Below are 26603 nucleotides of genomic sequence, written 5' to 3' on the forward strand. Positions count from 1 at the left end.
GTTCATAGACTTCCATCTTCTCTCTTTATCCTGACATGGTAGAAGGGATGAGGGATGTCTCTAGAGTCTCTTTTATAAGTGTTCTAATCCCATATATGAGGACTTCACTCTCATGTCCTAGTCACATTCCAAAGACCCCCAAACACCACTACATCAAGGATTATGTCTTAATGAATTTTGGAGGAACACAAACATCCAGTCTATAGCACTAAATAATCTTCAGATTCTCTCGCAACTCTGTTTAATAAGGGTTGAGGAAAAGGGTGATTGATAGTGATTGTTATTAATCATAATAGTTAATTTTATTGAGTACTTCCTAAATGCCAGCTACTAATCTTGTATTTTATGTGGCCCTGCTCATTTAATTCTGATGATCATGCTAGTAGGTGGATGCTATTATTATCTCTAACTTACTTAGGAAGTAATAGAAAGATATTAATCTACTTGTCCAAGGCTACTTAAAATAATGAAGGCAGAGTGAGGATGTGAACACATGGAATTATACTCTAAAACCTGCGATCACAACTGATACTCTTTTTCTGTATTATAAATCTTTTTTTTTTCTGATGAAATGCTCACGTGTGTTGTAAGGCTCATCTCATTTTATTGTCTCATTATTTAATGCATGTAATGGGGTGACCAAAATGTCCATTTTTTCTTATTATTACTGACATTTCTAAGCAACTGAACTCTTAGTATATCTTCTTTAGCACAGTCATCAGCCTCAACACCCTGGTTCTATTACACTGTACACTAATTTGTACTCCTACCAGAGTTGAGATTAGAATCCTGAGAATAATCCCCTGGAGGACTCTCAGAAGCCCTGATTCATATAGATGTATGTGCATATATATATATGTATGCACACATACACACATGGTGTTGGATAGTGCATATGCATTTTAGGTGATGCTATCTGTGTATTACTTTTCAAAGTTGAATTGAATTACAGTAGCAATGTGTAGTATGACATTCACTCAACCGTGTTTCTGCCCTTTTCTTTGGCTGTCTTGCCTGTCACATGGTGACACTAGCATTCATTGGATTAATGCTGTCTTTTGAGCAAATGTCATACTTAAAATGTGTATACATTTTTTTGGCATCTCATATATAAATATATGTAATGATTTATGGATAATTTTTTCTAGTAATAAAACTACACCTCACCTGTACCCAGAGGCTGAGTTATTTGACTCAGGTCACTCAGATAGTGGAAGGACGGTATATTTTAATGCTTTATATCTTCTGTCATTTTCACTGTAGTGACTAACTCAAAACAGCTATTAAATATGTCTTAATTGACTATTCATTTTAATTGTTATCAATGGCTGACTCTAAACATGAATCAAACAACTTTGAGAGAAGAAAATTAGATAACAGTTATTTTTATCTGTGACTCACAATTAGATTCAATAATTGAGTTAATTTGTTAGGTTCTTGAGTAGACAGTCCAAGTAGAGCTGAAGGTGTGTGTATCTGTGTGTGTGTGTGTGTGTGTGTGTGTGTGTGTGTGCGTGTGCATATGTGTTTCATTTTGTCCATAACCATTGTGAGAAATGAGACCAGAATGACCAAGCTGGTTATAGTGCAGGGGTGAAGATGAGGCCTTTTAAAAGGTTTCATTAGGAAGTAATATGTTGGACAGTCATGTTATAAAAATTCAAGTAATACACATAAGGCAGAAGTTCTTCCAATTATCCTCATTTCATCCTGTGTTTTTTACACAATGAGTAACCACCACAAAGTTATGTATATATCTTACCAACCTCTCTCAAGGAATTTTTGTATATGTATGCATACACTGAATGCATAGATTAGCCATTTGTACATGGCCACTTCAGTGCACAAAATGCAAATGTGAACGAAAAATGATCCATGCTTATATTTCCATCGATGTGATATATAATTGGAGCAAAATAAAACCATCAGTCTCTGGAGGAGTGGGGAAGTGAATTTATATGATTACTTGAGGCTTTTGTAGCATTGACCAAATTAGCCACATTATTTTATGTTGTCTAAACACTTATTAACATAATTTTCAAAACTAAAAGAGATTCAGCAAATAATATTCAGAGGATTGTTTATTTCTCATTTTACAGAATTCAAAAGCTTAATAGAATTTATCAGTATATTTGACCAAGTGTTCAATGAGAAGTGTGCATTATATACAAGTGTTAATATCAAACCTTATACATGGCAAATATAATTGTATAATAGAAAACATCCAATTATGGATCAAAGCACATTGAGATCACTTGAGGGCCTGTTTCCTATAAATATTTCTTCTGCTATGAATTTTAATTATATTGAATCTTCATTACAGAGTGTTAGAGAAAGTTTCTTTTGTAAATTATTTTTAGCAATTATTGATGAGGAGTTTTGTAAATCATATATGTGTTTTATTAAAAAAAAAAATATATATATGTTTGAGTTGGAGTCTCAGTCTGTTGCCCAGGCTGGAGTGCAGTGGCATGCTCACGGCCACCACAGCCTCGACCTGCTGATCCTTTTGCCTCAGCCTTCCAAGTAGCTGGAATTACAGGCACGCGCTACCATGCCCGGCTAATTTTTTTTTTAATTTATTGTAGAGTTGAGGTCTCACCAAATTGCTCGGGCTGGTCTTGAACCTGTGGGCTCAGGCAATCCACTCTCCTCGGCCTCCCAAGGTACTGGGATTACAGGCTGAGCTCCCGAGCCCAGCTGAAGAAAATATTTTTATCTCTAGTTAATTTTCTGTAGGAAAGGAGTACAGTCACAAAATGATTTAAAATGTTTCTGTTGCATAATGATTGGATAACAGCCAGTTATTTAAGGAAGTTACACTATTGTGCTTCAGAGGTTAGGTTATTACAAGCTGATACCAGAATGAGAAATTCCAAAATGTATGCCACAAGATAAGTTATCACATTATAAAATACTTACAAGAGCCTTAACATTTAGACATCTACCTTCTCTTCCCTTGTTTTTTATAATGTAAAAATAAACTAAGTTTTCATTTTTTTTAATCTTTAAGCTTTATCAAGTGAACAATCAACCCAGTGAATGTGGTAGATGATATTTCCCAACACATCTCATGTAAATTTAAATGTTAGGTTCTTCTCTAGAGTAAAACTGGCTCTTTGATGTTTACAAGGTTACTCCAGAGTTTTGAAACTGTTACTCCCCTGTATTTATTCCTCTATTCAGTCTTGGTTGCCACAATCAGACAAACTAAAAGAAAACACAGGACATTTTTTTCTTGCATTTGTAGTGGAAATCTGAACAGCAGATAACAAACTGCTCCAGGTCTCTCAGATTAAATTTGCATTTTGAACAAAAATTTTTATTTTCCTTTAGTGATTAAAAAAAATCACAAAATCACCCTCATTTTTTTTCTGTAGAATCATTTTAATCCATAGTAATTTTAAAAATGAGTTCTTTTAATTTTTAAAAATTATTTCAATAGCTTTGGAAGGTTTTAGATCTGGGCTTTAAATGTATCCATTATGCATTTTGTACCAGACAGGTCATTTTTTTGTCTCTCTACTCCTTTCCCTCTCTCTCTTCTGAATCTCCCATGTCCATTCTACCGTTTCCTGTCTGTGCAGATCCTTCGTTTAGCTCCTATTTATAAGTGAGAACATGCAGTGTTTGGTTTACTGTTCCTGCATTAGTTCACTTAGGATGCTGTTCTCCAGTTCCATCCAAGTTGCTCCAAAATACATTATTTCATTCTTTTTAATCATTGAGTAGTATTCCATTGTGTATATTACCACATTTTAATTTTCCACTGATGGCTTGATGGACATTTAGGTTGACTCCACATCTTTGCAATTGTGAATTGTGCTGTGATGAACATGGTGCGGGTGTCTTTTTTTATCAAACGATTTCTGTTCCTTTGGGTAGATACCTAGTAGTAGGATTGCTGGATCAAATGGTAGATTTACTTTTAGTTGTTTGAGAAATTTCCATACCATTTTCCATAGAGGTTGTACTAATTTACACTCCCATCAACAGTGTATAAATGTTGCCTTTTCTCTTCATCCGTGCTAGCATCTATTGTTTTTTGATTTTGTAGTAATGGCCATTCTGATTGGTGTAAGGTAGTATCTCATTGTGGTATTAACTTGCATGTCCTTGATGAGTGATATTGAGTATTTTTTCATATGTTTGCTGGCTATTTTATGTCTTCTTTTGAAAGATGTCTGTTCATGTCATTTGCCCACTTTTTAATGAGGTTGTTTGCTTCTTCTTGTTTGAGTTCTTTGTAGATTCTGGATATTAGTTCTTTGTCAGATATATAGTTTGTGAATACCTTCTTCCATTTAATAGGTTGCTTATTTGTTCTATTTATTATTTATTTTCCTGTGCAGATGCTTTTTAGCTAAATTAAGTTCCACTTGTTTATTTTTGTTTTTAGTGTATTTGTTTGGGAATTTTAGCAATAAATTATTTGCCTAGGTTGATGTCTAGAAGAATTTTTTCTGGGTTTTCTTTTAGGATTTTTATGGTTTCAGGTCTGACATTGAAGTTTTAAATCCATCTTAAGTTAATTTTTGTATATGGGAAGAGATAGGGATCAAGTTTCATTTTTCTGTATGTAGCTATTCAATTTTTCTAACACCATTTTTTGAATAGGCTGTCCTTTCTCCAGTGTATGTTTTTGTCTGTTTTGTCAAAGGTCTGTTGGTTGTAGGTATTTTTGTTTATGTTTGAATTCTGTATTCTGTATCATTAGTCCACATGTTTGCTCTTGCACCAGTACCATGCTGTTTTGGTTACTACAGCCTTGTACTTGTAGTTTAATTTGAAGTATGTGATACTTCCAGTTTTCTTCTTGCTTAGTATTGCTTTGGCTATTCTGGCTTGTTTTGGTTACATTTGAATTTTAGGGTTTTTCTTTTTCTAATACTGTAAAAAGTGACATTGGTAGTTTAATAAGGATTGTGTTGAATCTGTAGATGACTTTGGGTAATACGGTCATTTTAAAAATGTTGATTCTTCTGATTCATGAGCTTGAGATGATTCTTCATTTGTTTGTGTCCTCCACGATTTCTTTCATCAGAGTTTTGTAATTCTCCTTGTAGAGATCTTTCACTCCTTGGTTGAATATATTCCTAAGTATTTTAGCCTTTTGACTGCTTTTGTAAATGGAATTGAGTTCTTAATTTGATTCTCAACTTGGATGCTATCGGTATATAGCAGTACAACTGATTTGTGTGTGGTGATTTTGTATCCTGAAACTTTATTGAGTTCATTTTTCAAGTCCAGGAGTCTTTAGGATTCTATAGGTATAAGACAATGTAATTGGCATACAGAGATAGCTTGATTTCTTTTATTTTGCAATTTGGATACCCTTTATTTCTTTGTCTTGCCTGATTGCTCTGGCTAGGACTTCCAGTACTATGTTGAATAGAAGTGATGAAAGTGGGCATCTTTGCCTTATTCCAGTTCTGAGGAGAAATGCATTCAACTTTTCTCCATTCAATATGACATTAACTTTGGGTTTGTCATATATAGCTTTTATTATTTTGAGGAATATTTTCTCTATGTCTATTTTGTTAAGGGTTTTTATCATGAAGGGATATTGAATTTTATGAAATGTATTTTCTGCATATCTATTAAAATGATTGTATGATTTTTGTTTTTAATCCTGTTTGTGTAGTGGATCATGTTTATTGACTTGCATATGGTGCTTATCTGGGATAAAATATACTTGAGCATGATGTATTACTTTTTTTAATGTGCTGTTTTTAATTTTTTTTTTTTTGGTCCCAATCCATACAATTTTATTATTTTTACCCATCTTTTTTCACTGTTTTTTTTTTCTTTTTGCTCATATTTTGCTGAGGATTTTGGGGTCAATGTTTATAAGGTTTAATAGTCTGTAGTTTTCTTTTTTTATTATCTCTTTTTCAGGCTTTGGTATTAGAGTGTGATACTGGCTTTGTGGAATGAGTTAGTGAGGATTCCCTCTTCAATCTTGTGGAATAACTTCAGTAAAATTGGTATCATTTCTTCTTTGAAGATCTTGTAGAATTCAGTTGTGAGTCCATCAAGTCCTGACTTTTTTTTTGTTGGGAGACTTCTAATATTTGGTTTAATCTTGCTATTCTTTATTGGTCTGTTTAGGGTTTCTGTTTCTTCCTGATAAGGTTGCAGAGGTTGTATGTTTCCAAGAATTTGTCAATTTCCTTTAGATTGTTCTGTTTGTTTGCATAAAGGTGTTCATAATAGTCTCAGATGATCTTTTGAATTTTCATCATATCGGTTGTAATATCTCCATTTTCATTTCTGTTTCTTAATTCATCTAGCTAGTGGTCTATCAACTTTATCTTTTCAAATAACCAACTTTTTGTTTCATTGATCTTTTGTAACTTTTTTATTTCTATTTCATTTAATTCTGCTCTGATCTTCATTGTTTATTTACTTCTGCTAGATTTGGGTTTGGTTTGCTTGTGCTTTTTTAGTTCCTTGGGGCATGATATTAGATTGTCAATATGCAATCTTTCAGTTTTTTATTTTTTGTTTTCAGTCAGAGTCTCACTCTGGCACCCAGTCTGGAGTGCAGTGGCATGCTCACAGCCACCAAAGCCTCCACCTGCTGGGCTCAGGTGATTCTTCCACCTCAGCCTTCCAAGTAGCTGGAGCCATAGGCACACATCACCACACCTGACTAATTTCTTGATTTATTGTGGAGATGAGGTCTTGCCGTGTTGCTCAGGCTGGTCTCAAACACCTGGGCTCAGGCAATCCTCTTGTCTCAGACTTCCAAAGTGCTGGGATTACAGGAATGACTCATTGTGCTGAACCAGTCTTATTAATGAAGAGCTTAAGTACTATAAATTTTCCTCAGACCACAACTTTGGCTGTGTCCCAGAGATTTTGGTACTTGTTTCATTGTTGCCATTATTTGAGGGAATTTTTATATTTCCATCTTGATTTTATTGTTGACTCAAGGATCATTCAGGAGTGGATTGTTTGATTTACATGTTTTGTTTGGTTTTATGAATTTTTCTTAGAGTTAGTTTCTAGTTTTATTCCACTGTATTCTGAGAAGATGCTTGATGCTTTTGATTTTTTAAAACAATTATTGAGACTTGATTTGTGTCCTATCATATAGACAATCTTGTAGAATGTTTCATGTGCTAATGAGAAAAATGTATATTCTGTAACTTCGGGATGTAATGTTCTATTGATGTCTGTTAGTTCCATTTGCTCTAGAGTTCAGTTTTACTCCAATGTTTCTTTGTTGATTTTCTGCCTTGGTGATCTGTCTATTGCTGTCAGTGGAGTGTTGAAGTTCTCACTATTATGGTATTGCTGTTTATCTCTTTTTAAAAGGTGAGTAGAATTTGTTTTATAAAACTGGAGGGCTCTGGTGTTAGAAGCACATAATTTAAAATTGCTATATCTTGTAGTATTGATCTGCTTATTATTACATAATAACCATCTTTGTCTTTTCTTACTGTTGTTAATTTAAGGTCTATTTTGTCTGATATGAGAATCACTACTCCTGCTCATTTTTGGTTTCCATTTGCATGGAATATTTTTGCCTATTCCCATACCTTGAGTCTACTGAAATCTTTGTGAGTTAAGCAGATCTCTTGAAGGCAGCAGACATTTGGGTTGCGTTTTTCAATCCATTCTACTAGTCTATATCTTTTTAGTGAGGCATTGAGACCATTTATGTTCAGAGTTAATAATCATATATAAGGGATTATTTCATTCATTATACTGGTTGTTTTATTTATCTATCTGTTTATTTATTTTCTCTATTGTATTGGTGTTCCATAAGACCTATGAATTTAATGGTTTCCAGAGTTTTCTACTGCTATATTTTGACCTTTTGTTTGGGTATTTAGAACTCCTTTGAGTATTTCTTGTAGAGCTAATCTAGTGGTGACAAATTCTCTCAGTGTTTGCTTATCTGGGAAAGACCTCATTTCTCCTTCATTTGTGAAATGTAGTTTTGTGGGACACACAATCGCTGGCTGACTGTTATTCTGTTTGAGGAGATGGAAGGTGGAGCCCCAGTTCCTTCTGCCTTATAGGGTTTCTTCTGAGAAGCCTGCTGTTTGTCTGATAGGTTTATCTTTGTAAGTTATTTGATAATTTTGTCTCATTGCTCTTAAAATTTTTCCTTCACTTTAACTTTGCATGACCATATGATTATATGCCTTAGGGATGATTTTTTTTTTTCCATGAATCTTCTGAGGGTTCTTTGATCTTCTTGTATCTGGATGTTTAGATCTCTGGCAAGCCCAGGGAAATATTCCTTCATTACTATCTCAAATAGGTTTTTCAAACCTGTTGCTTTCTCTTCTTCCTCAGGCACACCTATGATTCTTAAATTTTGATGCTTTACATAATCCCACATTTCTTGTAGACTTTGTTCCATTCTCTTGATTCTGTTTTCTTTATTGTCAAATTGGGCTAATTCAAACACCTACTCTTCAAGTTCTGAAATTTCAGAACTTGTTCTAGTCTACAGTTTAAAGTTTCCTCTAAATTTTTTTTCCCGAAAGGACTTTTTCATTTCCAGAATTTCACCTTGTCATTTTGTTTTGTTTTGTTTTAAGCTGTCTATTTCTTTGGAGAATTTTCATCCTTGTCCTGAATAGCTTTTTAAAGTTTCTTTATACTGGTTTCTCAATTTTCTCCTGAAGTTCATTGATCAATTTTATAATCAACCTTTTGAATTGTGTGTCTGGAATTTCAAATATTTCATTTTGGTTAGGGTTTGTTGCTGAAGTTGGTGTGGTCTTTTGGGGTGTTGGAGAACTCAGTTTTTTATATTGTAAGGATTAATTTTCTGGTTTCTTCTCATTTGGGTAGACAGTTTTCTTCCTATTTGAGGCTGGCAGGGGGATAATGTAGGCACTGTAGTATTCTCTTAGTTGTACAGAGTGTGCCAAAAATGTACACATTTTAAGAAAGGAAAAAACTGTATTAAAATTGCAATACTCATTGTATACCAATAATAAAAGGTGAATACAAGACATGTTTGACTTCTACAATTACAAGAGGTGCTCAAAGTGGCTACCAGCAGTGTCTAGACAGTTCTAATTGTGGTGAACATCGCTTAAAATGTGTATACATTTTTTTGGCACACCTGGTATACAGTCTTGGTCTGGTGTGCTTCTCAATTGCCCACTGTGGAGGTTCTATGCTGTGTACCTCACTGGCCCATGACATTCTGAGTGGTTGAAGTGGCTTGGAAAGTGGGGTTAGCTGGGGTTTGGGATTAGGTTTTCACCAAAGCAGAGATATTATATCTGATGTAGTAGATTTTAATTTTGACCTCTGCCAGAAGGTAGTATTTCTGGGAGAGAGCCAGCTGTGATGGTGGCTGTGGTCTTTCTCCTTGGCATGTATTACTCCAAAGAAATGCCAAGCCAACCTAGGTGGAGGGCAAGGCTCTGAGAGTTACCCAAGTTCTCTGTTTTGAGCCTTTGAGGGAAGTGAGGAGAGTGGGAGGAAGGTGCTTGAGCATCACAAGAATGTACTCTTGGCAATTCTGGTGAGTATTGGGAGGGGGTCTTGGCCACAGGAGTAATGCTGCTGTGTAGAGTAGGCACAGATGTGTGGAAGGTTGCTATGGCAATAAGGCCCACCCAACAGTCTTCCTTAGCCCCAGACAATCTGCCTTCTGAGAAGAGCCACCAGCCTCAGGATCTCAGGTACTCTCATAGCAACTTGCCCCAGCTAAGAAATGCGGGCAGCCTCAGAGTTTGCCCTTGAGGCCCATTCCCTCCCATGCTGCCAGAAGACAGTCACATCACCTGCAAGGTTTGAGTTCTTGGGAAATGGCATCTAGTGCTGCTCAAGGCTTTCTTTTTTCCTGCACTACTCCTCATTGGCAGAACACAGCTGTGGATAAAGCAGTTTTCTGTGAAGGACTGGAGTCCACAAGGATCAGGGTACCCTCCAAGTCCAGAGCAGAAGTACAGAACTCCAAATTCCCTTCACCTTTCCCACTGTGTCCAGAGGCTGCCAGTTGACTATGGTGGTGCAGGTGAGAGTTTGGCTAGTTTCAGTCCAGATCAACGGATTTTTCTTTTCTTTGCACTTGTGTTTATTATTGCTTCTTAAAGAATTGTGAGACATGCTGCTGGTCTTGTTTCTCTCTGGGACTGAGAAAACTATCTCTGTCTTGAGTTTCTCCTCACTCTAACTGCCTCATGTCAGTTGTCTTAATCTGTTACTATGAATTTTATTTTTAAAATAAATTTTGCCTTTTCTCCTAGCCAGCAACATATATACTTAGAGTATTTCATGTCCAAATTAATAGTTAGAAAATTTGTGTCCAAATTAAAAATTTTGTGTCTGAATTAAATGTTAAGAGATTCATTTCATGCTATTCCATTAACAAAGATCCATTTTTTTTTTTACAGCTATCTACGAGCAGTCATGTGAAGCCTATAAGCACAAAGGAAATACTTCAGGGTTTTACTATATAGATTCAGATGGAAGTGGTCCCCTGGGACCATTTCTCCTATATTGCAATATGACTGGTGAGTTTATTCAACTTTTATTTAATAGTTAAATTTGCATGAATACTTTAAATATACAATATTAAAATGAAATAAGTAGAAAGCTGATCTAATTTGCAACTTGATTAAAATGTGTGTTTTTCAGTAGAATAACTGAACATAAGTTTTATGAAAATGTTTAAATGGCAATGATTTTTTTATTAAATCAATACTTTTTATTATGGTTTTGTGGGGTACAGTTAAGGGTTAGGTGTACAATTACGTTTCATTCAGGCACCCTGTTGATAAGAGGTGTTTCCCCTTCCCCAGACAGATATTTGCTACTGTTAATCCCATCCCCCCCATAGTTTCCCAGTATGGCAATGAGTTAAAATGTTATTTTTTAACATGTGCTGTGTAAAACATCTCATAATAAATATTTCTTATTATGTTCTAAAGCAAAAAAAAAGACTTTGTTTCTCATAGAAGTTGATGCATATGAAAGCTTTGAACAACATTACTTCTTAAAAATTTGTGAACGTAAAGTTTATTTATTCTTGAATTCTTTACTTACATAAATTTATATAGAAATTGGTAGTCATGGAAAATGTGTTTGATCAAGTTCAACATTTATTTATGATAAAAAGAAAACTCGATAGATTACTATTAGAAGGAAATTGCCTTAATTTGATAAAGAGTATCCACAAAAACCCCCACCACACTTACTACAGTTTAATATAAAATATTGGAAGATTTTTCTCTGTTACGAGCATTAATATTACTCTGCTCCATTGTTTTGGAAGTCTTAGCCAGTGCAATAAGAGAAAGAAATAAAAAAAATGTGTTGGAAAAAATAGACTAAGATTCTTATTATTCATATAGATGATCAGGTTATATAGGTTTTAAGAATATTCTAAACAACTTACAGGTAAACTACTAAAATTGAAGATTGTCACTGGATGACAAATTAAGATAAAATTAATTTTATTTTTGTATGTTGGCAATAAACAAGTAGAAAATGACCTTTTAAAAGATATTTTCAAATTTCAAACATATGGCAGTAAATCTAATGAAAGACACACAAGCTTCCACACAGATAAGTATAAAAGGCTTTTTAGATAAACTAATATCCTAAACAAATGAAAGAATATAAAATCTTTGTGGATTAGAAGACTCAATAGTATATAAATCACTTCTTCCAAACTGGACATTGGTTTAATATAAACCAAATTAAAATTTTAGCGGGGTGTTTGTTTATAGGCTGGTGTGATTATCTGGGTGAAAATGAACAAGCACTTTCTGAAATTTATGATCAAATACTAAAGAATGACTTGAGGAACCAAGTCAATCTTGAACAAATTTGAAGGACTCAGCTCTACCAGATATAGACTGTGTACTGATAAACTAAGTAAAATAGTATGTGACTGGCACACAAAGATAAACAAATAGACCAATAAAGCAAAATAAAGAATCTGTAAACAGAATCACTTATATATGGATAATTGATTGATTGCCAAGGTAGAATTGAAGTGTAATAAAGGAAAGATAGTCTTTTCAACCTTTTCAAGTCCTTTCAAGTCTTTTCAACCTTTCCAAGTCTTTTCAACCTTTTCAAGTCTTTTCAAAGGTAGGGCTAGTAGAAATTATATATAAATGTCAAATAAAGAAATATTGATTCTTTCCTCATCAAAAACACACAAAAGATAGATCATAGATGAACTGTACTGTCCAATATGGTAGCCACTAGCAACAAGTGCCTAGTTAAATTTTAATGTAATTAAAATGAGTTATCAAATTAAATGGCTAAATATATTTTTCAAAATTCAAGATTAAATTTAGAAAATGTAATTAAAATAAGATTAAATTAAATGTTGAGTTCCTCAGTCATATTTTAACTATTCAAAGGCCTTCTGTAGCTAGTAGGGAATGTATTGATTATCACAGGTGTAGAAACTTTTCATCATTGCAGAAATTTACATTGAACAGTGCTGTGTTAGAAAGTCAGAGTTTTATGGAGCAAAACAAAATCAAAAGGGCAATATTAAATTGAGGCAGGGGTTGTTGCAAAGGAAAATTTGCTACTTCAAATCGGGCAGTGAATATCTGGGGAAAGAACCTTCCAGGCAGAGGAAAGAGCAAGTGCTAAGTCCCGAGACAGATGATCTTGCCAGGTGTGTTCAGAAAACAGCAACAAATACGGTAGCTGGAGAGTATAAGGAGTGAGTGGGGAGTAGTAAAAGAGGAGAGAGTCAGGCTGGGTGGGGGCTGAGAGGAGAAAAGACATGAGGTTCTTACAGCAATGTCACAACGTCTTTGATTTATACTCTGAATGACACAACATGCTTTAGAGAGTTTTAAGAAACAGTGGGATGCAATCAGACTTCCTTTCATCGAATTGTAATTGCTCCTGGGTTGGGAAAAACCTATTAAGGAGCAGGGGTGGAAAGAAGTTAGACTATACATACTGTATATAATAGAGCAAAACAAACATCTAAAGGGCAATATTAAATTGAGGCAGCGGTTGTTGCAAAGGAAAATTTGCTACTTCAAATCGGACAGTGAATATCTGGGGAAAGAACCTTTCAGGCAGGGGAAACAGCAAGTGCTAACCCGAGACAGATGATGTTACCAGGTAATAAATAAACAAAAAGTTGAATCAGTAACTTGAAAATATAGATCTTATTTCAAAATCCAGTTTTTAGTCTAGAATTAGTGTTAAACAAATGATTACACATGCATATATATATTTCTAAGCATTATAAGCTAAAATAGGACTATATAATAGGAGTTAAGAGAACTGTTAAGAGGCCATTTCAAGTAATGCAAAACTCCAGGAATGAGGTGATGATGGTGACTTCTTGCACCATATAATAGCAATATAGATGGAGAAGGGAGGTTAGATTTGCTCATTGAATACCTATGATGTGTAAGAAAACAAAAGAAGCCAACAATTACACCATGGTTTTTGACTGAAGCAATGAAGCGTTTGAACTGCCAGCATTTGGGATGTGATCAGAAAAGGCTTAAGGGAAAAAATCAGAAGCTCTGTTTTGCACATTTTGAGTTGAACGCGTCTGTTACCCATTCAAAGGAGATACTAAGGAGGCATTTGAATACGAGAGCATCAATTTCTTTATGGTAATGTGTAGTTCTCCCACCTGTGGGTAGTGGTAGAGTCTGAGCTGCTCATTTATTGGAGAGAAATTACTATAGAATGCTTCTTTTTTTTTTTTTGAGTTGGAGTCTCACTCTGTCGCCCAGACTGGAGTGCAGTGGCCACTCCCGGCCACCGCAGCCTCGACCTGCTGGGCTCTGGCGATCCTTCCGCCTCAGCCTTCTGAGTAGCCGGAACTACAGGCATGCACTACCACCCCCGGCTGATTTTTTTTTATTTATTGTAGAGATGAGGTCTCGCTGTCCAGGCGGGTCTCGAACCCGCGGGCTCAGGCAATCCACTCACCTCAGCCTCCCAAAGTCGCGGTATTACAGGCTGAGCCACCGAGGCTGGCTATAGAATGTTTCTTTAGAGATTTTTTAATATGATGCACCTTGGTAGTTTTCACTTATTCTCACAAACATGAAGTACATCGCCCCATACACCAAAGCAACGGAAAACAAACGGTGGTTCTCACATGCAGGTCTCCTTAATGAAGCTACCCAGTCTGCTCAATACAGACTCCAGACAGTACCCCAGGAAATTCTGACTCAGTGATTGATGTGGGGAGATGGAACCAATATCTTAAACAATCTTCCCAAATGATTCTTAATGTGTACCCAAACTTGGGGACCACTGTTTTATTCAGACTTACAGTTCTCAATTTTTAATATGCCCAGACTGCAGTCTTATGTGAGAATTAAATATAATAAATGTGAAACAGCTTCAGAAAGAAAAAGGGAAAACTTTATGATTGTAAGGTATAGATTCATATATATATTTATATTTATCATATATACATATATGATTATTTTCCAGTTTGGATAGGTTGGATTGTGAGTGAGGCTTATTTAACAGTCTATCACTGCAAACCTATGTTTCTATGATCCCATAAATGCATTCTGAGCTATTCACATACACATGTTACATGTTATGCAAAGTCCTGATTCTGAAAATTAGATATCTTTAAGTTGATGAATATCTTGTCTTGAAGATTTAGCACGCGCGCGCACACACACACACACACACACACACACACACACACACCCATAGATTTTCATTATTTAGAGTAGCTATGTTCTATAAAGTAACCAGGAACACTGGATTAAAGAATACTGAACCATTGTTCCTAGGGGGAAGAACAGTAAGATTAGTTTTCTGCACGCCTCTGGTCATGACATTCTCATCAACCAATCAATATATAATCCTGTTTAATGTATGTTTCAGGTTAGACACCTTTTAAATACATATTGCTGACTCATTAACATTGAACTCATGCCAACAGCATGGTAACTCATGCTTGACCAAATCTTATCTGACACATTTTCCTTAAAAGGTACATCACATGCAGCCTTCTTTCTACACTTAGGAACACTAGATGACACTTCAGCACTATGCCAGAGCACCATTTTAAGCAGCAAAATCATCAACCAAAAGGATAAATATGCAAAAAAATGTAGCATTTAATAGACCACAAATAAGACACTTGTTTACAGTATGAGAACTGAAACAAGGGAATGAAGTCCCCTTTGTTTAACTGGATATGTGTTCATCAGGCAAGCCGAATTTTTGCTGTTTTGTGTATATTCACAAATGACTGTAAAAGCATTGGCATTACACATAAAGCTTAGTAAGGAGGCAAAATTCACAAATAATGAGGATTTTCAAGTAATTAATATTGACTGTATATCTATCTCCCTATCTAACATTTATTTTGGATACTAATTCAGTAATTTATAAGCCATATGTACTTTTATTATCTAAAAGGTGGTGAAATTATCCATTTTATTTTATTGAATGTACTATTTTATTTCTATTAATCAACATGTACATTTTCATGTTACATTATAAATTTATGTACTTTATTATGGAAGATACATTTTTCACAAGCAAGTTCTTTGGAAAAAAGATTGTAGTCACTGAAGTGTCACAACAACTCTAAGAGGCCTGAAGAGTGTGTGTGTGTATGCACGCGTGTGGAGAGAGAGAGAGAAAGAGGAGAGAGAACAAATTCCATGTGTTAGGAACTAAGAATATGAGATGAGGTCAAATGGATCATAGATCCCAAAGGTAGGGGAGACAAAAGAAGGAGTTACTGGGAACATCCAGAGGTTAAAGGTGCTTCAGCAAGATTATTCAAAAATATTGATGAAAAAGAAGACGTTCAGAAAATCTAAAGCCCCATGAATAGCAAGATGTCAAGAGCAAAAACACAGATATCTAGAGACAGCCAAATATCTTCAGAAGCTCTGGGATATTGGAAAACATTCAAACAAAAGTGACAACCCCAGAGTATAACAGCCCCAGTGAGATATATATTTTACAGCTTGAAACTCTCCTTATTGATCTGGTTTTGCAAATGAGGAAGCTGAGACTCAGGGAGGTTAAGTGTAGCAGGTACAGCTCGAAACTCTCCTTATTGATCTGGTTTCGCAAATGAGGAAACCAAGGAAAACTCAGGAAGGTTACATTTGGCAGACTGAAAAATACCAGTAGGGGTAGATCAAGCACTAAACTGGTCTCTTTTCTTATAGTTTGAAAGTTTTTCCACAAGGAAGGGTTATCTTCTATCCACGTCCCATTGCTTGTAGACAACAACATATCTTCTCATTATACAAATCAGGTACAATGATAGTAAAAATAAATTAATAAATAGACAAAAAGCTGATTCAGTAACTTGCAAACATGGATCTTATTTCAAAATCCAGTTATTAGTCTAGAATTAGTGTTAAACAAATTATTCCACACGTATTTATATACTTCTAAGCATTATAAGCTAAAAGATACTGTCAAAAGTCTCTGAATTACCTCTAAGCATTTCAAGCTAAAAGAAACAGGCACAAAATGGATAATTTCCTAGGCTACATTAACAAACTGAAATTTCCTCATAAACAGAATATTCTAAACATTTAAAAATAATTAGGATAAGATGAATCCCAGTGGTTGTCCTTATTGAGATATATAGGGGTGTTTTCTTCTAAACCAAATTCACTGCTTTTTCTATAATGAAATAGTTTTATTGTTCAAGGAGTTTCTCATGATCAAACATTGCACTGTAAGGACTATTATTTTAGAGGGGAGAAATCAGTGAGTGCCAGAGTGACGATTTTCAAACTTTTCTGAAAAATGAACATTCTATTGTTTGAACTCACCTCTTCTCACTGTCCCATTACCATGACTTCTGGATTTGGTTTCCCTGTCTCAGTAAGTTTAGAGACTAAGGCCTGGAACACTACATTATTAACAAGTACACCAAGTGACTCTTAGATGAGGGTTCCTGAGACCATTCCAGGAGAAGGTTGGAGAGTGTAAGACTTAAAATAGCATGACCGTTTTTACTTTAGATATTTTAATAATAAAGCCCTTCTTAAAAGCTATAAGGGTTAATAACTAACTGTTATTATCCAAATGCAGCTTTGTTTACATTGTTTTGCTCCAGAATGCTAGCTGTCTCCCTTTGTGTCTCCTCTGCTTTCCTTAACACAGCACTTCCTATCTGCTCTTACTGTCTTGATCACATCTATCACCTTCAGCTATTAAGCATGAAGCAACACAAGCTTTGCAACTGTGTTGCTTAAACAGCATTTTTTTTCTTTACACTGTTATCACACTAAAAAATAGCAGTCAGCCTAAGGTAAATCACATTCTTAATTACTCAGTTGCTTTATTTACAATTTATATTATTAGAAATCTTTTCCAGGAAAGACAGGGTAGACTCAAACTACCAATCAATGTTTTCAAACTTCATAGATTTTTCTGCCTATTTCAGCTATGTTGTTTTTACTATTTCCTGGTCTCCTTACCCTACAACTTCTTTACATTTAGTAAAAGATAATTCTCAACAAAGTAAAATCATGACTCATACATATATTAAAGCAAAAACTACAAAATATGTTCTAAATATTTTGTTTAATACATTATTAATGAAGCAACTGGTAAAATGTTACAATCAGTTCCAAGGATAATCCAAAGAACAGATGCATCTACACACCAGGAACATTGAAATAAATATGCATATGGAGGCAACTCTGGGTTTTTCCACAGTGAGGGAACCTCTGCCAGGTAGAAGTTGCTTGTCTATAGACAATATTTATTTGTTGTAAGAAAACAATGCCTTTATTTCTAAGCAAAGAAAAATAAACCTGGCAACCTAGGTTCAAGGATGATTAAATATGTCTGGGATGTTAGAGACAGTGAATTGCTCTGAAGAGATTTGAAAACTTGTCTTTCCCAAATGCATTTGCCTATGGTCTGAGAGTAATAAAAACCCAAGGACTTGTATTTTCTTACTTTTAAAGAAAATCTGTGACATTTCAGAACCAAATTATCTCTTTCACTTTGTGGAAGAAGGGAAGAAAGGATGTGCCAACCACTCTCTGTAAGTCCAAGAGTCATACGTTTAAGGTTCCTCTCTTGTGCGTCTCCAGCATGCACAAGTGCATCTAGCATTCATTGCATCAGCGCATGGAACATTGAGGTGTGAGGGATTGATGCTGCTGATATTCTCTGTGAGTGAATGGTCCCTATTCAGAGGTCTTCCATGTCTGTTAGTATAGATAGATATATGTGGCAAGATAATTTAACTTTCAAGTAGGGTAACATCTCAGGCCCTTCACAGTTTCAGACTTAATGTTTTTTTCAATCCTATTAGTTATCCACAATTTACAGTTATAAAACAGCTCAAAGGCAATGAAAGTTTCAAAACCACCATAGAATTCGAACCAGATAACCTGGAAGGTTGTGCTGTAATCTAGTTAATGTATTGTTTCTACCCACTTATTTGGTTTTTTTCATTCCCTCATCTCTTCATTAAATGTCTTCTTCATTCTGTATCAAGACCCTGTGCTATGTGCTGGAGATACTATGGTTGGCAGATCAGAAACTGTCACTGTTCTCATAGAACTTACAGACTAGTAGGAAAGAACAACAAAATCAATCACAAAATATTGATTGCAAATTGTGATGAAGTCTGTCTTTCATGTTCTTATTTCTAAATAGGAATCTGTAGAGGCCCCAGCTAACACAATCATGTCTTAAAGTATAGTAAACAGGCTCTAACTTGAGCATTTTTGGAGATTCACAATTAATTAAGCACATGAGATTTGGAACCTGGCCGCTGAGGCACGAATTTTTATTACTTAAAATCTATTGAGATGATTTCATTGTGTCTGCTTTGCCCCAGAAATCTAGATGGTCTGACAAGTGTGGCATCTGTTTAACTTTATACCTTACAGCACTTTTTATTAGAAAAATAAAATCACTTATAGAAACTATCATAATATTGAAATATTTAATAATTTCAAAGGAAATATATAAGTTGCCCTCTTTAATGGTTGCCATGCACTATGGTCTTGAATCTCTTACAACACCTTTACAAACCTTTAGAATCATGTGCTAATCATGACCTAGTGGATGATAAACTATAGGGAAGTCTCTCTCAGCATGATTCAGAAGCCAGAGAGACAAAGGCTTCAAGCTGGTTTATTGTTGAGCTCTCCAGGCAGTTCTTCATGTGTGCCATTGATTTACCACAAGAAAAGGTGAATAGTTTTGCTCAACAATAAAAGTAGAACCCTACAGAGACTAGGTTGATAGATTTGCCTGGTTAATAATAACCTTAAACTTCCAATAGCCGAAGTTGAGTTGGCTAAAATTATAGAATTTCAGACCAACTATATTGTCTGGTTCTGCCAATTCGTTGTCCAGATTTGGAAATGGAGGCTTAGATTTTACCTGCCTTTCCTGGGGGAACAAGATCCATGCCAGATCTACCACTCAGGTCTCCTGATGGCCTCAAACCTAAGCTGCTGGTCACCCGAATTGGTGTCATGAGCTTATAGATTAAGTTCTCTTTGAGAAAAGCATTCTACTGATAAAGGAAGAGCTGAAATGCAAGAGGGAAGTAAAAATAACGTTATTGTTTCACAGAAAAATAATGATCCACACATGGAAGGCAATAAGACTGCAAAGCTTGTCCTGCCTCATTTAGCCTGCCTCTCCATTCCACACTCCGATGCCTGGGAGAGGGATGGGAATGAAATTTTTCAAAGAATAGCTCCTTATTTTGTTTTGATTATAGATCCACATGCATGTCTTAGCTAAAATGAAGGGGAAAAAAAATCTACCAACTATTACTGTTTTCTTCCAAGTTGGAATATTCTTCTGTAATACAGAAGAGTTATGTGACCTAGCAGCACATATATAGTAGTGTTTTGACAACTTTCAATCTATTTTTCTTATTAAATCAGAGATCTTTTGATGAATCTGTTCTTGTGCCTGAATATATCACAGTAAATATGGTATAAAGTCTATCGATGGACTAGTTAAAGGATAGATACAATATGCTTAACTTCCGTTACAAACATTATGGGATAAAAACATTTTCATTTTATCTCTAAGTAATTTGGGGAATCAGTATGATGGAAATGTTTACAGACATTCAGGTACCAATAATGATAGCTCTAATAGATATGTGAAGATATTTTATTTTTGTGTTAGTTGAGTTGCTGATGCTGACAGATGTGTTCAAATCAAAAGAGTAACTTTCTATTGTATTGGCTAACTATGCAGATCACATAATGAATATTTCAAATTTGATTTTTAAAAAATAGATGCATAATTATAATTAAATATTCACTAAAGAGATATACAGGCTATCCAATTTTGACTTTTTGCTTGTACCATGAATAATTTTTAAAGTCATTGCTTACCTCATGTAATATAAACTATTTCACAAATTCTAATATGCACTTCATATTACAACGTCACTGAATACTGGGTGTTTCAGTAATCAGTAGTGTTTTACGATTATAATAGGCAACATTTTTTCTTTCTTAAAGGAAAATAAAATAATGATACACTTTAAAACAATAGAATAACTGATTTAATGAAGTCAAATATCTCATAAAAATTAATAATCAGATTTCATAATATTTTTTATCTTAAATATTATCTGGCTAAATTATAAAAAAATAAAGTAAAACCACTGTAAATGCATGGCGGTTGAATACATCTTGGGGAAAAAAATCACTTTTCTATAACTTAAAAATTTTGAGAATCCATTTGTGTTGATTCTACCTCTCAGAGTTTTGATGACTAGAAAAATTTAACTCAGATAAAAGGTGATTTTGATTTTCTTTATTTATTTTAACTTTTGCAGACTAGTGATGGTCTCCTCTCTTTCTTCCCCCATTTCTGCATACAAGAAACTGCATGGACCATCATACAGCACAATGGCTCTGACTTAACGAGAGTCAGAAATACTAACCCAGAGAACCCACATGCTGGGTTTTTCGAGTATGTGGCCAGCATGGAGCAACTCCAGGCCACTATTAACCGTGCGGAGCACTGTGAACAGGAGCTTACTTACTACTGCAAGAAGTCACGGCTTGTCAATAAGCAAGGTAAGTAAACTGAGTCATTTGTCACGCTGCACAAATCACCTAGGGCACTTACTCAACCAGCCCCTGATGATCTTCATTCTGCTTAGGCGTTGATGTGTAGTCACTGAGGATGTTTGATCCCGTATACTTGGCAAACAGGTCACAGTCTGGAAGTCACAGAGATGTTTTTGCCTGAAGAAAAGAACAAGGTCAATTTACACTGAGCTTTATTCAAAGCCTTGATTGCTTTTAAGCTCTTTTCCTGTCCTTAATTGGTTAACTGTATAGCAAAGGCTTCCTTCTGATACTAATGAATGCACAGTGTTTATCCCTGATAAAGGACAAGTGACACATAAGGTTTATTTTAAAATGGAAAAGAGCTAATAAAAATATGACTTAGTTTTCTGAAAGTGACTATTGCGTGTGACTTTTTCATGGATTGTTGACAGCCTCTGGGTATAACTGAAAATTAGAAAAGGCTGCCAGAAACACAGTTGATTCAGTAACTCAGGTTGGAATCGGAAGACTAAAGACTATCTTAACTTTCTTTGTTTCCTAATGCTAATAATCACTCTGCTCCTAAACTCTGGTTTTGCTTTTATGTTTTCTCCCGTTAGAACATCTCATTATGTCAGAACATCTCAGGCCCCACCCTTCTGCCTTAGAGTAGGCCTTAATGACCTGATTTTTGAGGTTACTGCAAAAGTTTCCAACTGGCCTCACAGCTTGTCATCTCTCTATCTCTTCTAATTATCCAATATAAAGTCCAAAATATGAATCTTTATGAAGGAAATTAATCTTTTAAGAAACTCTTACTTGCATCATGACACTGTTCTATTTGAGAAGCTCCACTGTCTTTCTGTGGCTTGTCTGTTCAACATAGCCTTTTTTGCCTGGATTCCAGAACTGCGTGTTCTGCATCTGCCCTGCTTATGCAACCTTCCTGCCTCCCCAAGCACACTGTTTTTTAACAGTGACATTGAGGTCTACTTTTCCATGACATCGGCACAATAAACCTACTTGTTTTGTGTTCACTCCTGCTTGTTGTTCTAAGAGGGGTTGGAGTTCCAGATAGAATGACAAGAATTTAAAAAGAAATGTGCTTCATATAGGAATATTATATGTCATATGAATCATCCGCAAAATTGTTGAACTGTTGGTCTGACATTTGAACCTTTAGTTTCCAGGTAAGCATCTCTCTTATTTACTCTCCACCCACTTAAAACAATCAGATTCTTTTCTCTTCTATGCCTGAATTACCCCCACTCTGTTGTCTCCCTCTTCCTCTTCCTCTTTCTTCCCCGATTTCTCTTCACTGTTATTCTCTCTCTCCTTTTCCTCTTCCTTTTTCAGAATGTTCTCATTCAGCCTTTCACCTCTGCAATCCCATCTTACGGGGCCTCATTCACATCTTATTTCCACCTGACTGAAACCTCATTTCTATCTGTGAATGAGGATCAGTTAATTGTATTTCAAAAAGTACAGGATTTACAGGTGGGAGAGGCCTTTCTTTTACTAGGTATGCATAGAATTTGGATCAATGAGTCTGATTCATGAGACAGCTGAGTAATGAATCTCAGTCTTTGTTTTGTTTTCTCTTAAATGGGGTCAATAATATAAAACTCAACAGAGTTCCAGTGATCATTGGACTGCATAATGCATACAGAGTGCTTGAAGTGAGCCCCTCTCATTTCTGGCTCCCCAAAGCATTGTGGTTACAATTAATATCCCCAGTTCAATATGTAATTGATTGTTCATTATTGCTGAATATTGATCTTAGAATCCAAAAAATAAATAAGCAAATCTGGAAGTATATTCTAAAAAAGAAAAAGAACAGTAATTATAGAAGGGTGAATTCATACTATAGAAAAAAATGAACGGAATCATTTATCTAGAAAAGAAAGATAAAAGGAGGTTATGCAGTGTTTATCTTTCTGTGTTTGACTTATTTCACTTTGGTATAATGTCTTCACTTAATAAAATGTTGTCACAAATGGCAGGATTTCCTTCTTTTTTCAGAATGAAAATCCCCACCTGTAGGCCGGTGGTGACTGTGCATTTTTTTTAAAGGTTTGTCAAGGGTTTCAGCCAGACTTGAGAACTGCTAGTAAAGAAAGTAGTAAACTGCAGAAGGCTGTTATAGGAGATAATTATCACTGTTAATTACATGAATTTTCTCAGGTTGAAGACCCCAGAATTCATGTAGAATAGATTTGAGGTGGAAAGATTGAAAAGGGAAGAGAATAATTTGGATTCTGAGCTCACGATCAGAACTATAATGGGGAAGAACAGGAAGGTGTTGTCAGACAAGTTAAATTTAGAGTTTCACATCTTGGTGATTGAGTGTCAAGTGATAATGATGCCATATGTGGATGAGTAAAATGAAATGTGTATGAAAAATGTGTTTTCAGCTGCTGAGGAGCTGTGACTCAGCACACTGCAAGGATGATCAATGAGAATGCTCAAGTCATTTAGGATTTTAACTATGAGAAAGGGAATATTCTAGTATGAGGACTGTATTTTTTACTATTAATTTTTCTCATGATCTTTCAAATTTATTCTTACTGTTACTTAAATTCTGTAGTACACTTTAAGGAGTCTTAGACGGAACCAAAGGTATTTGGTACTTTTAAAACATTCAATGACTTCTATTTTTGTAGGGAAGATAGGAAATTTAGATGTGAAAATATGATTTAGTATTTAAAAATAATGAATTATTTTCTCTTCAATTTATGAATATATACTAAATTTAAAGATATGTTGAAATATATCTATTAAATGTTTCAAGTAATTTTTTCCATTCTGGTGGTGAGGTAATCATGCAATTAAAAAGAAGATGAAGACTTTTGATATTAATGCTTTTATGCATTAATATCTAATTCTAATAACTCCTTGGATTTTCTTGATACAGCTGGATTGGCAGGTTTAGTAAACCTGGGGGAGAGGTTGTCAGCATTAGGAGAGAGGCTATCTAATAGTAAGTTAAATGAGCATTAGCATTTTTAAGCAAGATGGAAATTAACAAAAAATCCCAGATTCCTAGTGGGACTGTGGTGACAACTTAAAGGCTTGAAAGTCAACAGAAAAATGATCAAGCACCTTTGAGGAGCTGACTGATTGGATGTTGCTTACATTCTTCTCATGCCCTGATTCTCGAATGACTACAATTTTTTCTCTGTACCTTTTCTTTTTCCAAGATAGATTGCCTACATGCCTCACCTCCTTTTCTGAAAACCCTCACCAATATGTTCTATCTATTCTTTGCTCTAGTTCCTTGGCATCATGTTTAGTCTTAATGGTGAGAAAGAGCCAGTAGCTGAACATTTATCCTAGAAAGAGATGCATTTGGCTAAGGGCAACTTTTTTTGAGTGTAATATTCGCTTCAGGCATGAAGATTTTTCACTGTTATTTCAGTAGTTTCCAAATAAATAGCCAAGCCATTTAATGGAAGAGAGAATATATACTTCCAAATAAATCTTAAATCATGACACAGGCATGCCATTTCACACTTAATGTTTAATAAACAGCTAGTATATTTTTAGACAATAAAGAATTGTGATAAATCAGGGACTTTACATAAAATTTGATAGTAGTATAATGGACATTTGATGATTTCAAGTCAATTTTTGCTTTGGTATGTTAACTACTGTGATTTTTATTTTGATGCTAACTTGTTTCAAAATTACTTTTCAAAAAATTGCGTATGTGAACTGCTCTCAATACTTTTTTTTACTATAATGCTTAAATTAAATGAGAATTTCTTGTTCCTTTTCTACTCAAAGACAAATGTATCAGTCATTTAAGCCTAAATAAAAAAAATTTTTTTTAAAAAAAGCTTTCTTGAGGAAGTGCCATCAAACACATAAACTTACATCAAATCATTCTTTCTCTCTTTCTCCTTCTATTATTTTTAATTATTTTGGAAGAAAGGGAGTTATATCAGAATAGAAGGCAGTGGAATATAAAGCAGATGTCACATTTCTCATCTTTTTCTTCCAGATGGAAGCCCTCTGAGCTGGTGGGTTGGACGAACCAATGAAACACAAACTTATTGGGGAGGTTCTTCACCTGATCCTCAAAAATGTGCTTGTGGATTAGAGGGCAACTGCATTGATGCCCAATATTACTGCAATTGTGATGCTGACCACAATGAATGGTGATTTCCATATAATTTCTCTATGCATACAAAGTTTACTTTTTAAAATTAATCACTGAAAGTTTGTACAGCTAGGCAGATACTGAACAAGTTAGTTCAATGAAGAAATTAGATAAAGATATGTCTTAATGAAACAAAACAATGTGGTATAATCAGTTTAATCCTAATTGTTAAGATCAATGACTTTTGTGGATATTTTTGTAATGAACCACAATCATGTAAATTTTTATTTTATAATATAATAAAATGGAGGCATCTGTTACATAGAAAGTCAATGATCATCCTCTTTAAAATTATACATAAGTAGGCATTCTGTTATTTTAAAAAGTATATTTATAGCCAATTATCAAAGCACATTTCTTCAATAATCTATCTGCAAAACCTTTAAGCATGTAAATTTAGAATTTCCCACAATTGTCTACAGTCATACCACCCTGAACACACTGATCTTTCAGAAGTTAAGCAGGGTTGGGTCTGGTTAATATCTGGATGGAAGAATTTCTCACAATTATTTTAATATACAGTTCTTTTATTATTATTTTTAAAGGATCCACCATACCACAAAGAACTAATGTTCTATTCATAGTTTGAAAACAAGAACTATGTAACCTTTTAGAAATGTTTCAATCAAAATATTTTTCTAAACAGAAAATATGTCTTATGCATATGTTCTCCTTTTCTGAAAGTTTTAAAGAATATATATTTATTGTATTTGAGACTAGAGTTGACATGTATGTTGCTCTTATTTATTATTTGTAAAGTAAAAATATTTTTAAATGTTTATATTCACATTTCAGCATATGTATATTTTGCGTTGCTAAGCAACTGGACCTGCACTGAATTATTTTTAATAAATATTAATAGTCAATCTGGCTGTAAATATGTGTGATTTGGTTATAGAATGCACACTGATTATAGTTATCAACCTGCTGTTACTTGAACTCAAAGTTTGAATTACATGATATTTCATTTATTTACTTGGCAAATGTCAAGATTATGTTATATCTATAAAAAGACTCTTTTAGAATGCCCTAGAAGGAGGAATCTATATGGAGTCAGTGTGGAGTCATGATTGTATTTTTAGTGTTGCATGTTTGATATGAAAAATATTGTTTCTCTTACTCAAATTCTCATTTTTCAAAAAAATCTTACTCTCTTTGGAAGGCACTCCTTTCTTCTTATTACCTTCATAAAAATTTCTACAGAATAATATTTTATTTAAAAATGTAAGCAAGCTGGGCTCGGTGGCTCAGCCTGTAATCCCGCGCTTTGGGAGGCCAAGGTGAGTGGATTGCCTGAGCCCGCGGGTTTGTGATCCCCAGTGCAACTTGGTGAGACCTCATGTCTATAATAAATCAAAAAATTAGCCGGGTGTGTTAGTGCGCGCCTGTAGTTTCAGCTCCTTGGAAGGCTGAGGCGGAAGGATCGCCGGAGCCCAGCTGGTCGAGGCTGCAGG

The 26603-nt window shown here is 34.8% G+C and overlaps 1 protein-coding gene across 8 annotated transcripts in view; it reads left to right on the forward strand.

Annotated features, from left to right (window-relative positions):
- CNTNAP4 (contactin associated protein like 4) overlaps window positions 1–26603 on the forward strand; it is a 275112-nt gene that overhangs the window by 188510 nt on the left and 59999 nt on the right. For all 8 annotated transcript variants that reach the window (XM_008053817.2, XM_021710358.1, XM_021710357.1 and 5 more), the window contains 3 exons: window positions 10377–10496; window positions 20814–21011; window positions 24991–25147. In XM_008053817.2, the coding sequence (XP_008052008.2) occupies window positions 10377–10496; window positions 20814–21011; window positions 24991–25147 (475 nt within the window). The remainder of the gene's footprint in view (window positions 1–10376; window positions 10497–20813; window positions 21012–24990; window positions 25148–26603) is intronic.

The sequence above is a fragment of the Carlito syrichta genome, unplaced genomic scaffold (assembly GCF_000164805.1).
Source record: "Carlito syrichta isolate Samal-C Ts95f unplaced genomic scaffold, Tarsius_syrichta-2.0.1 Scaffold288685, whole genome shotgun sequence".
Lineage (NCBI taxonomy): Eukaryota > Metazoa > Chordata > Mammalia > Primates > Tarsiidae > Carlito > Carlito syrichta.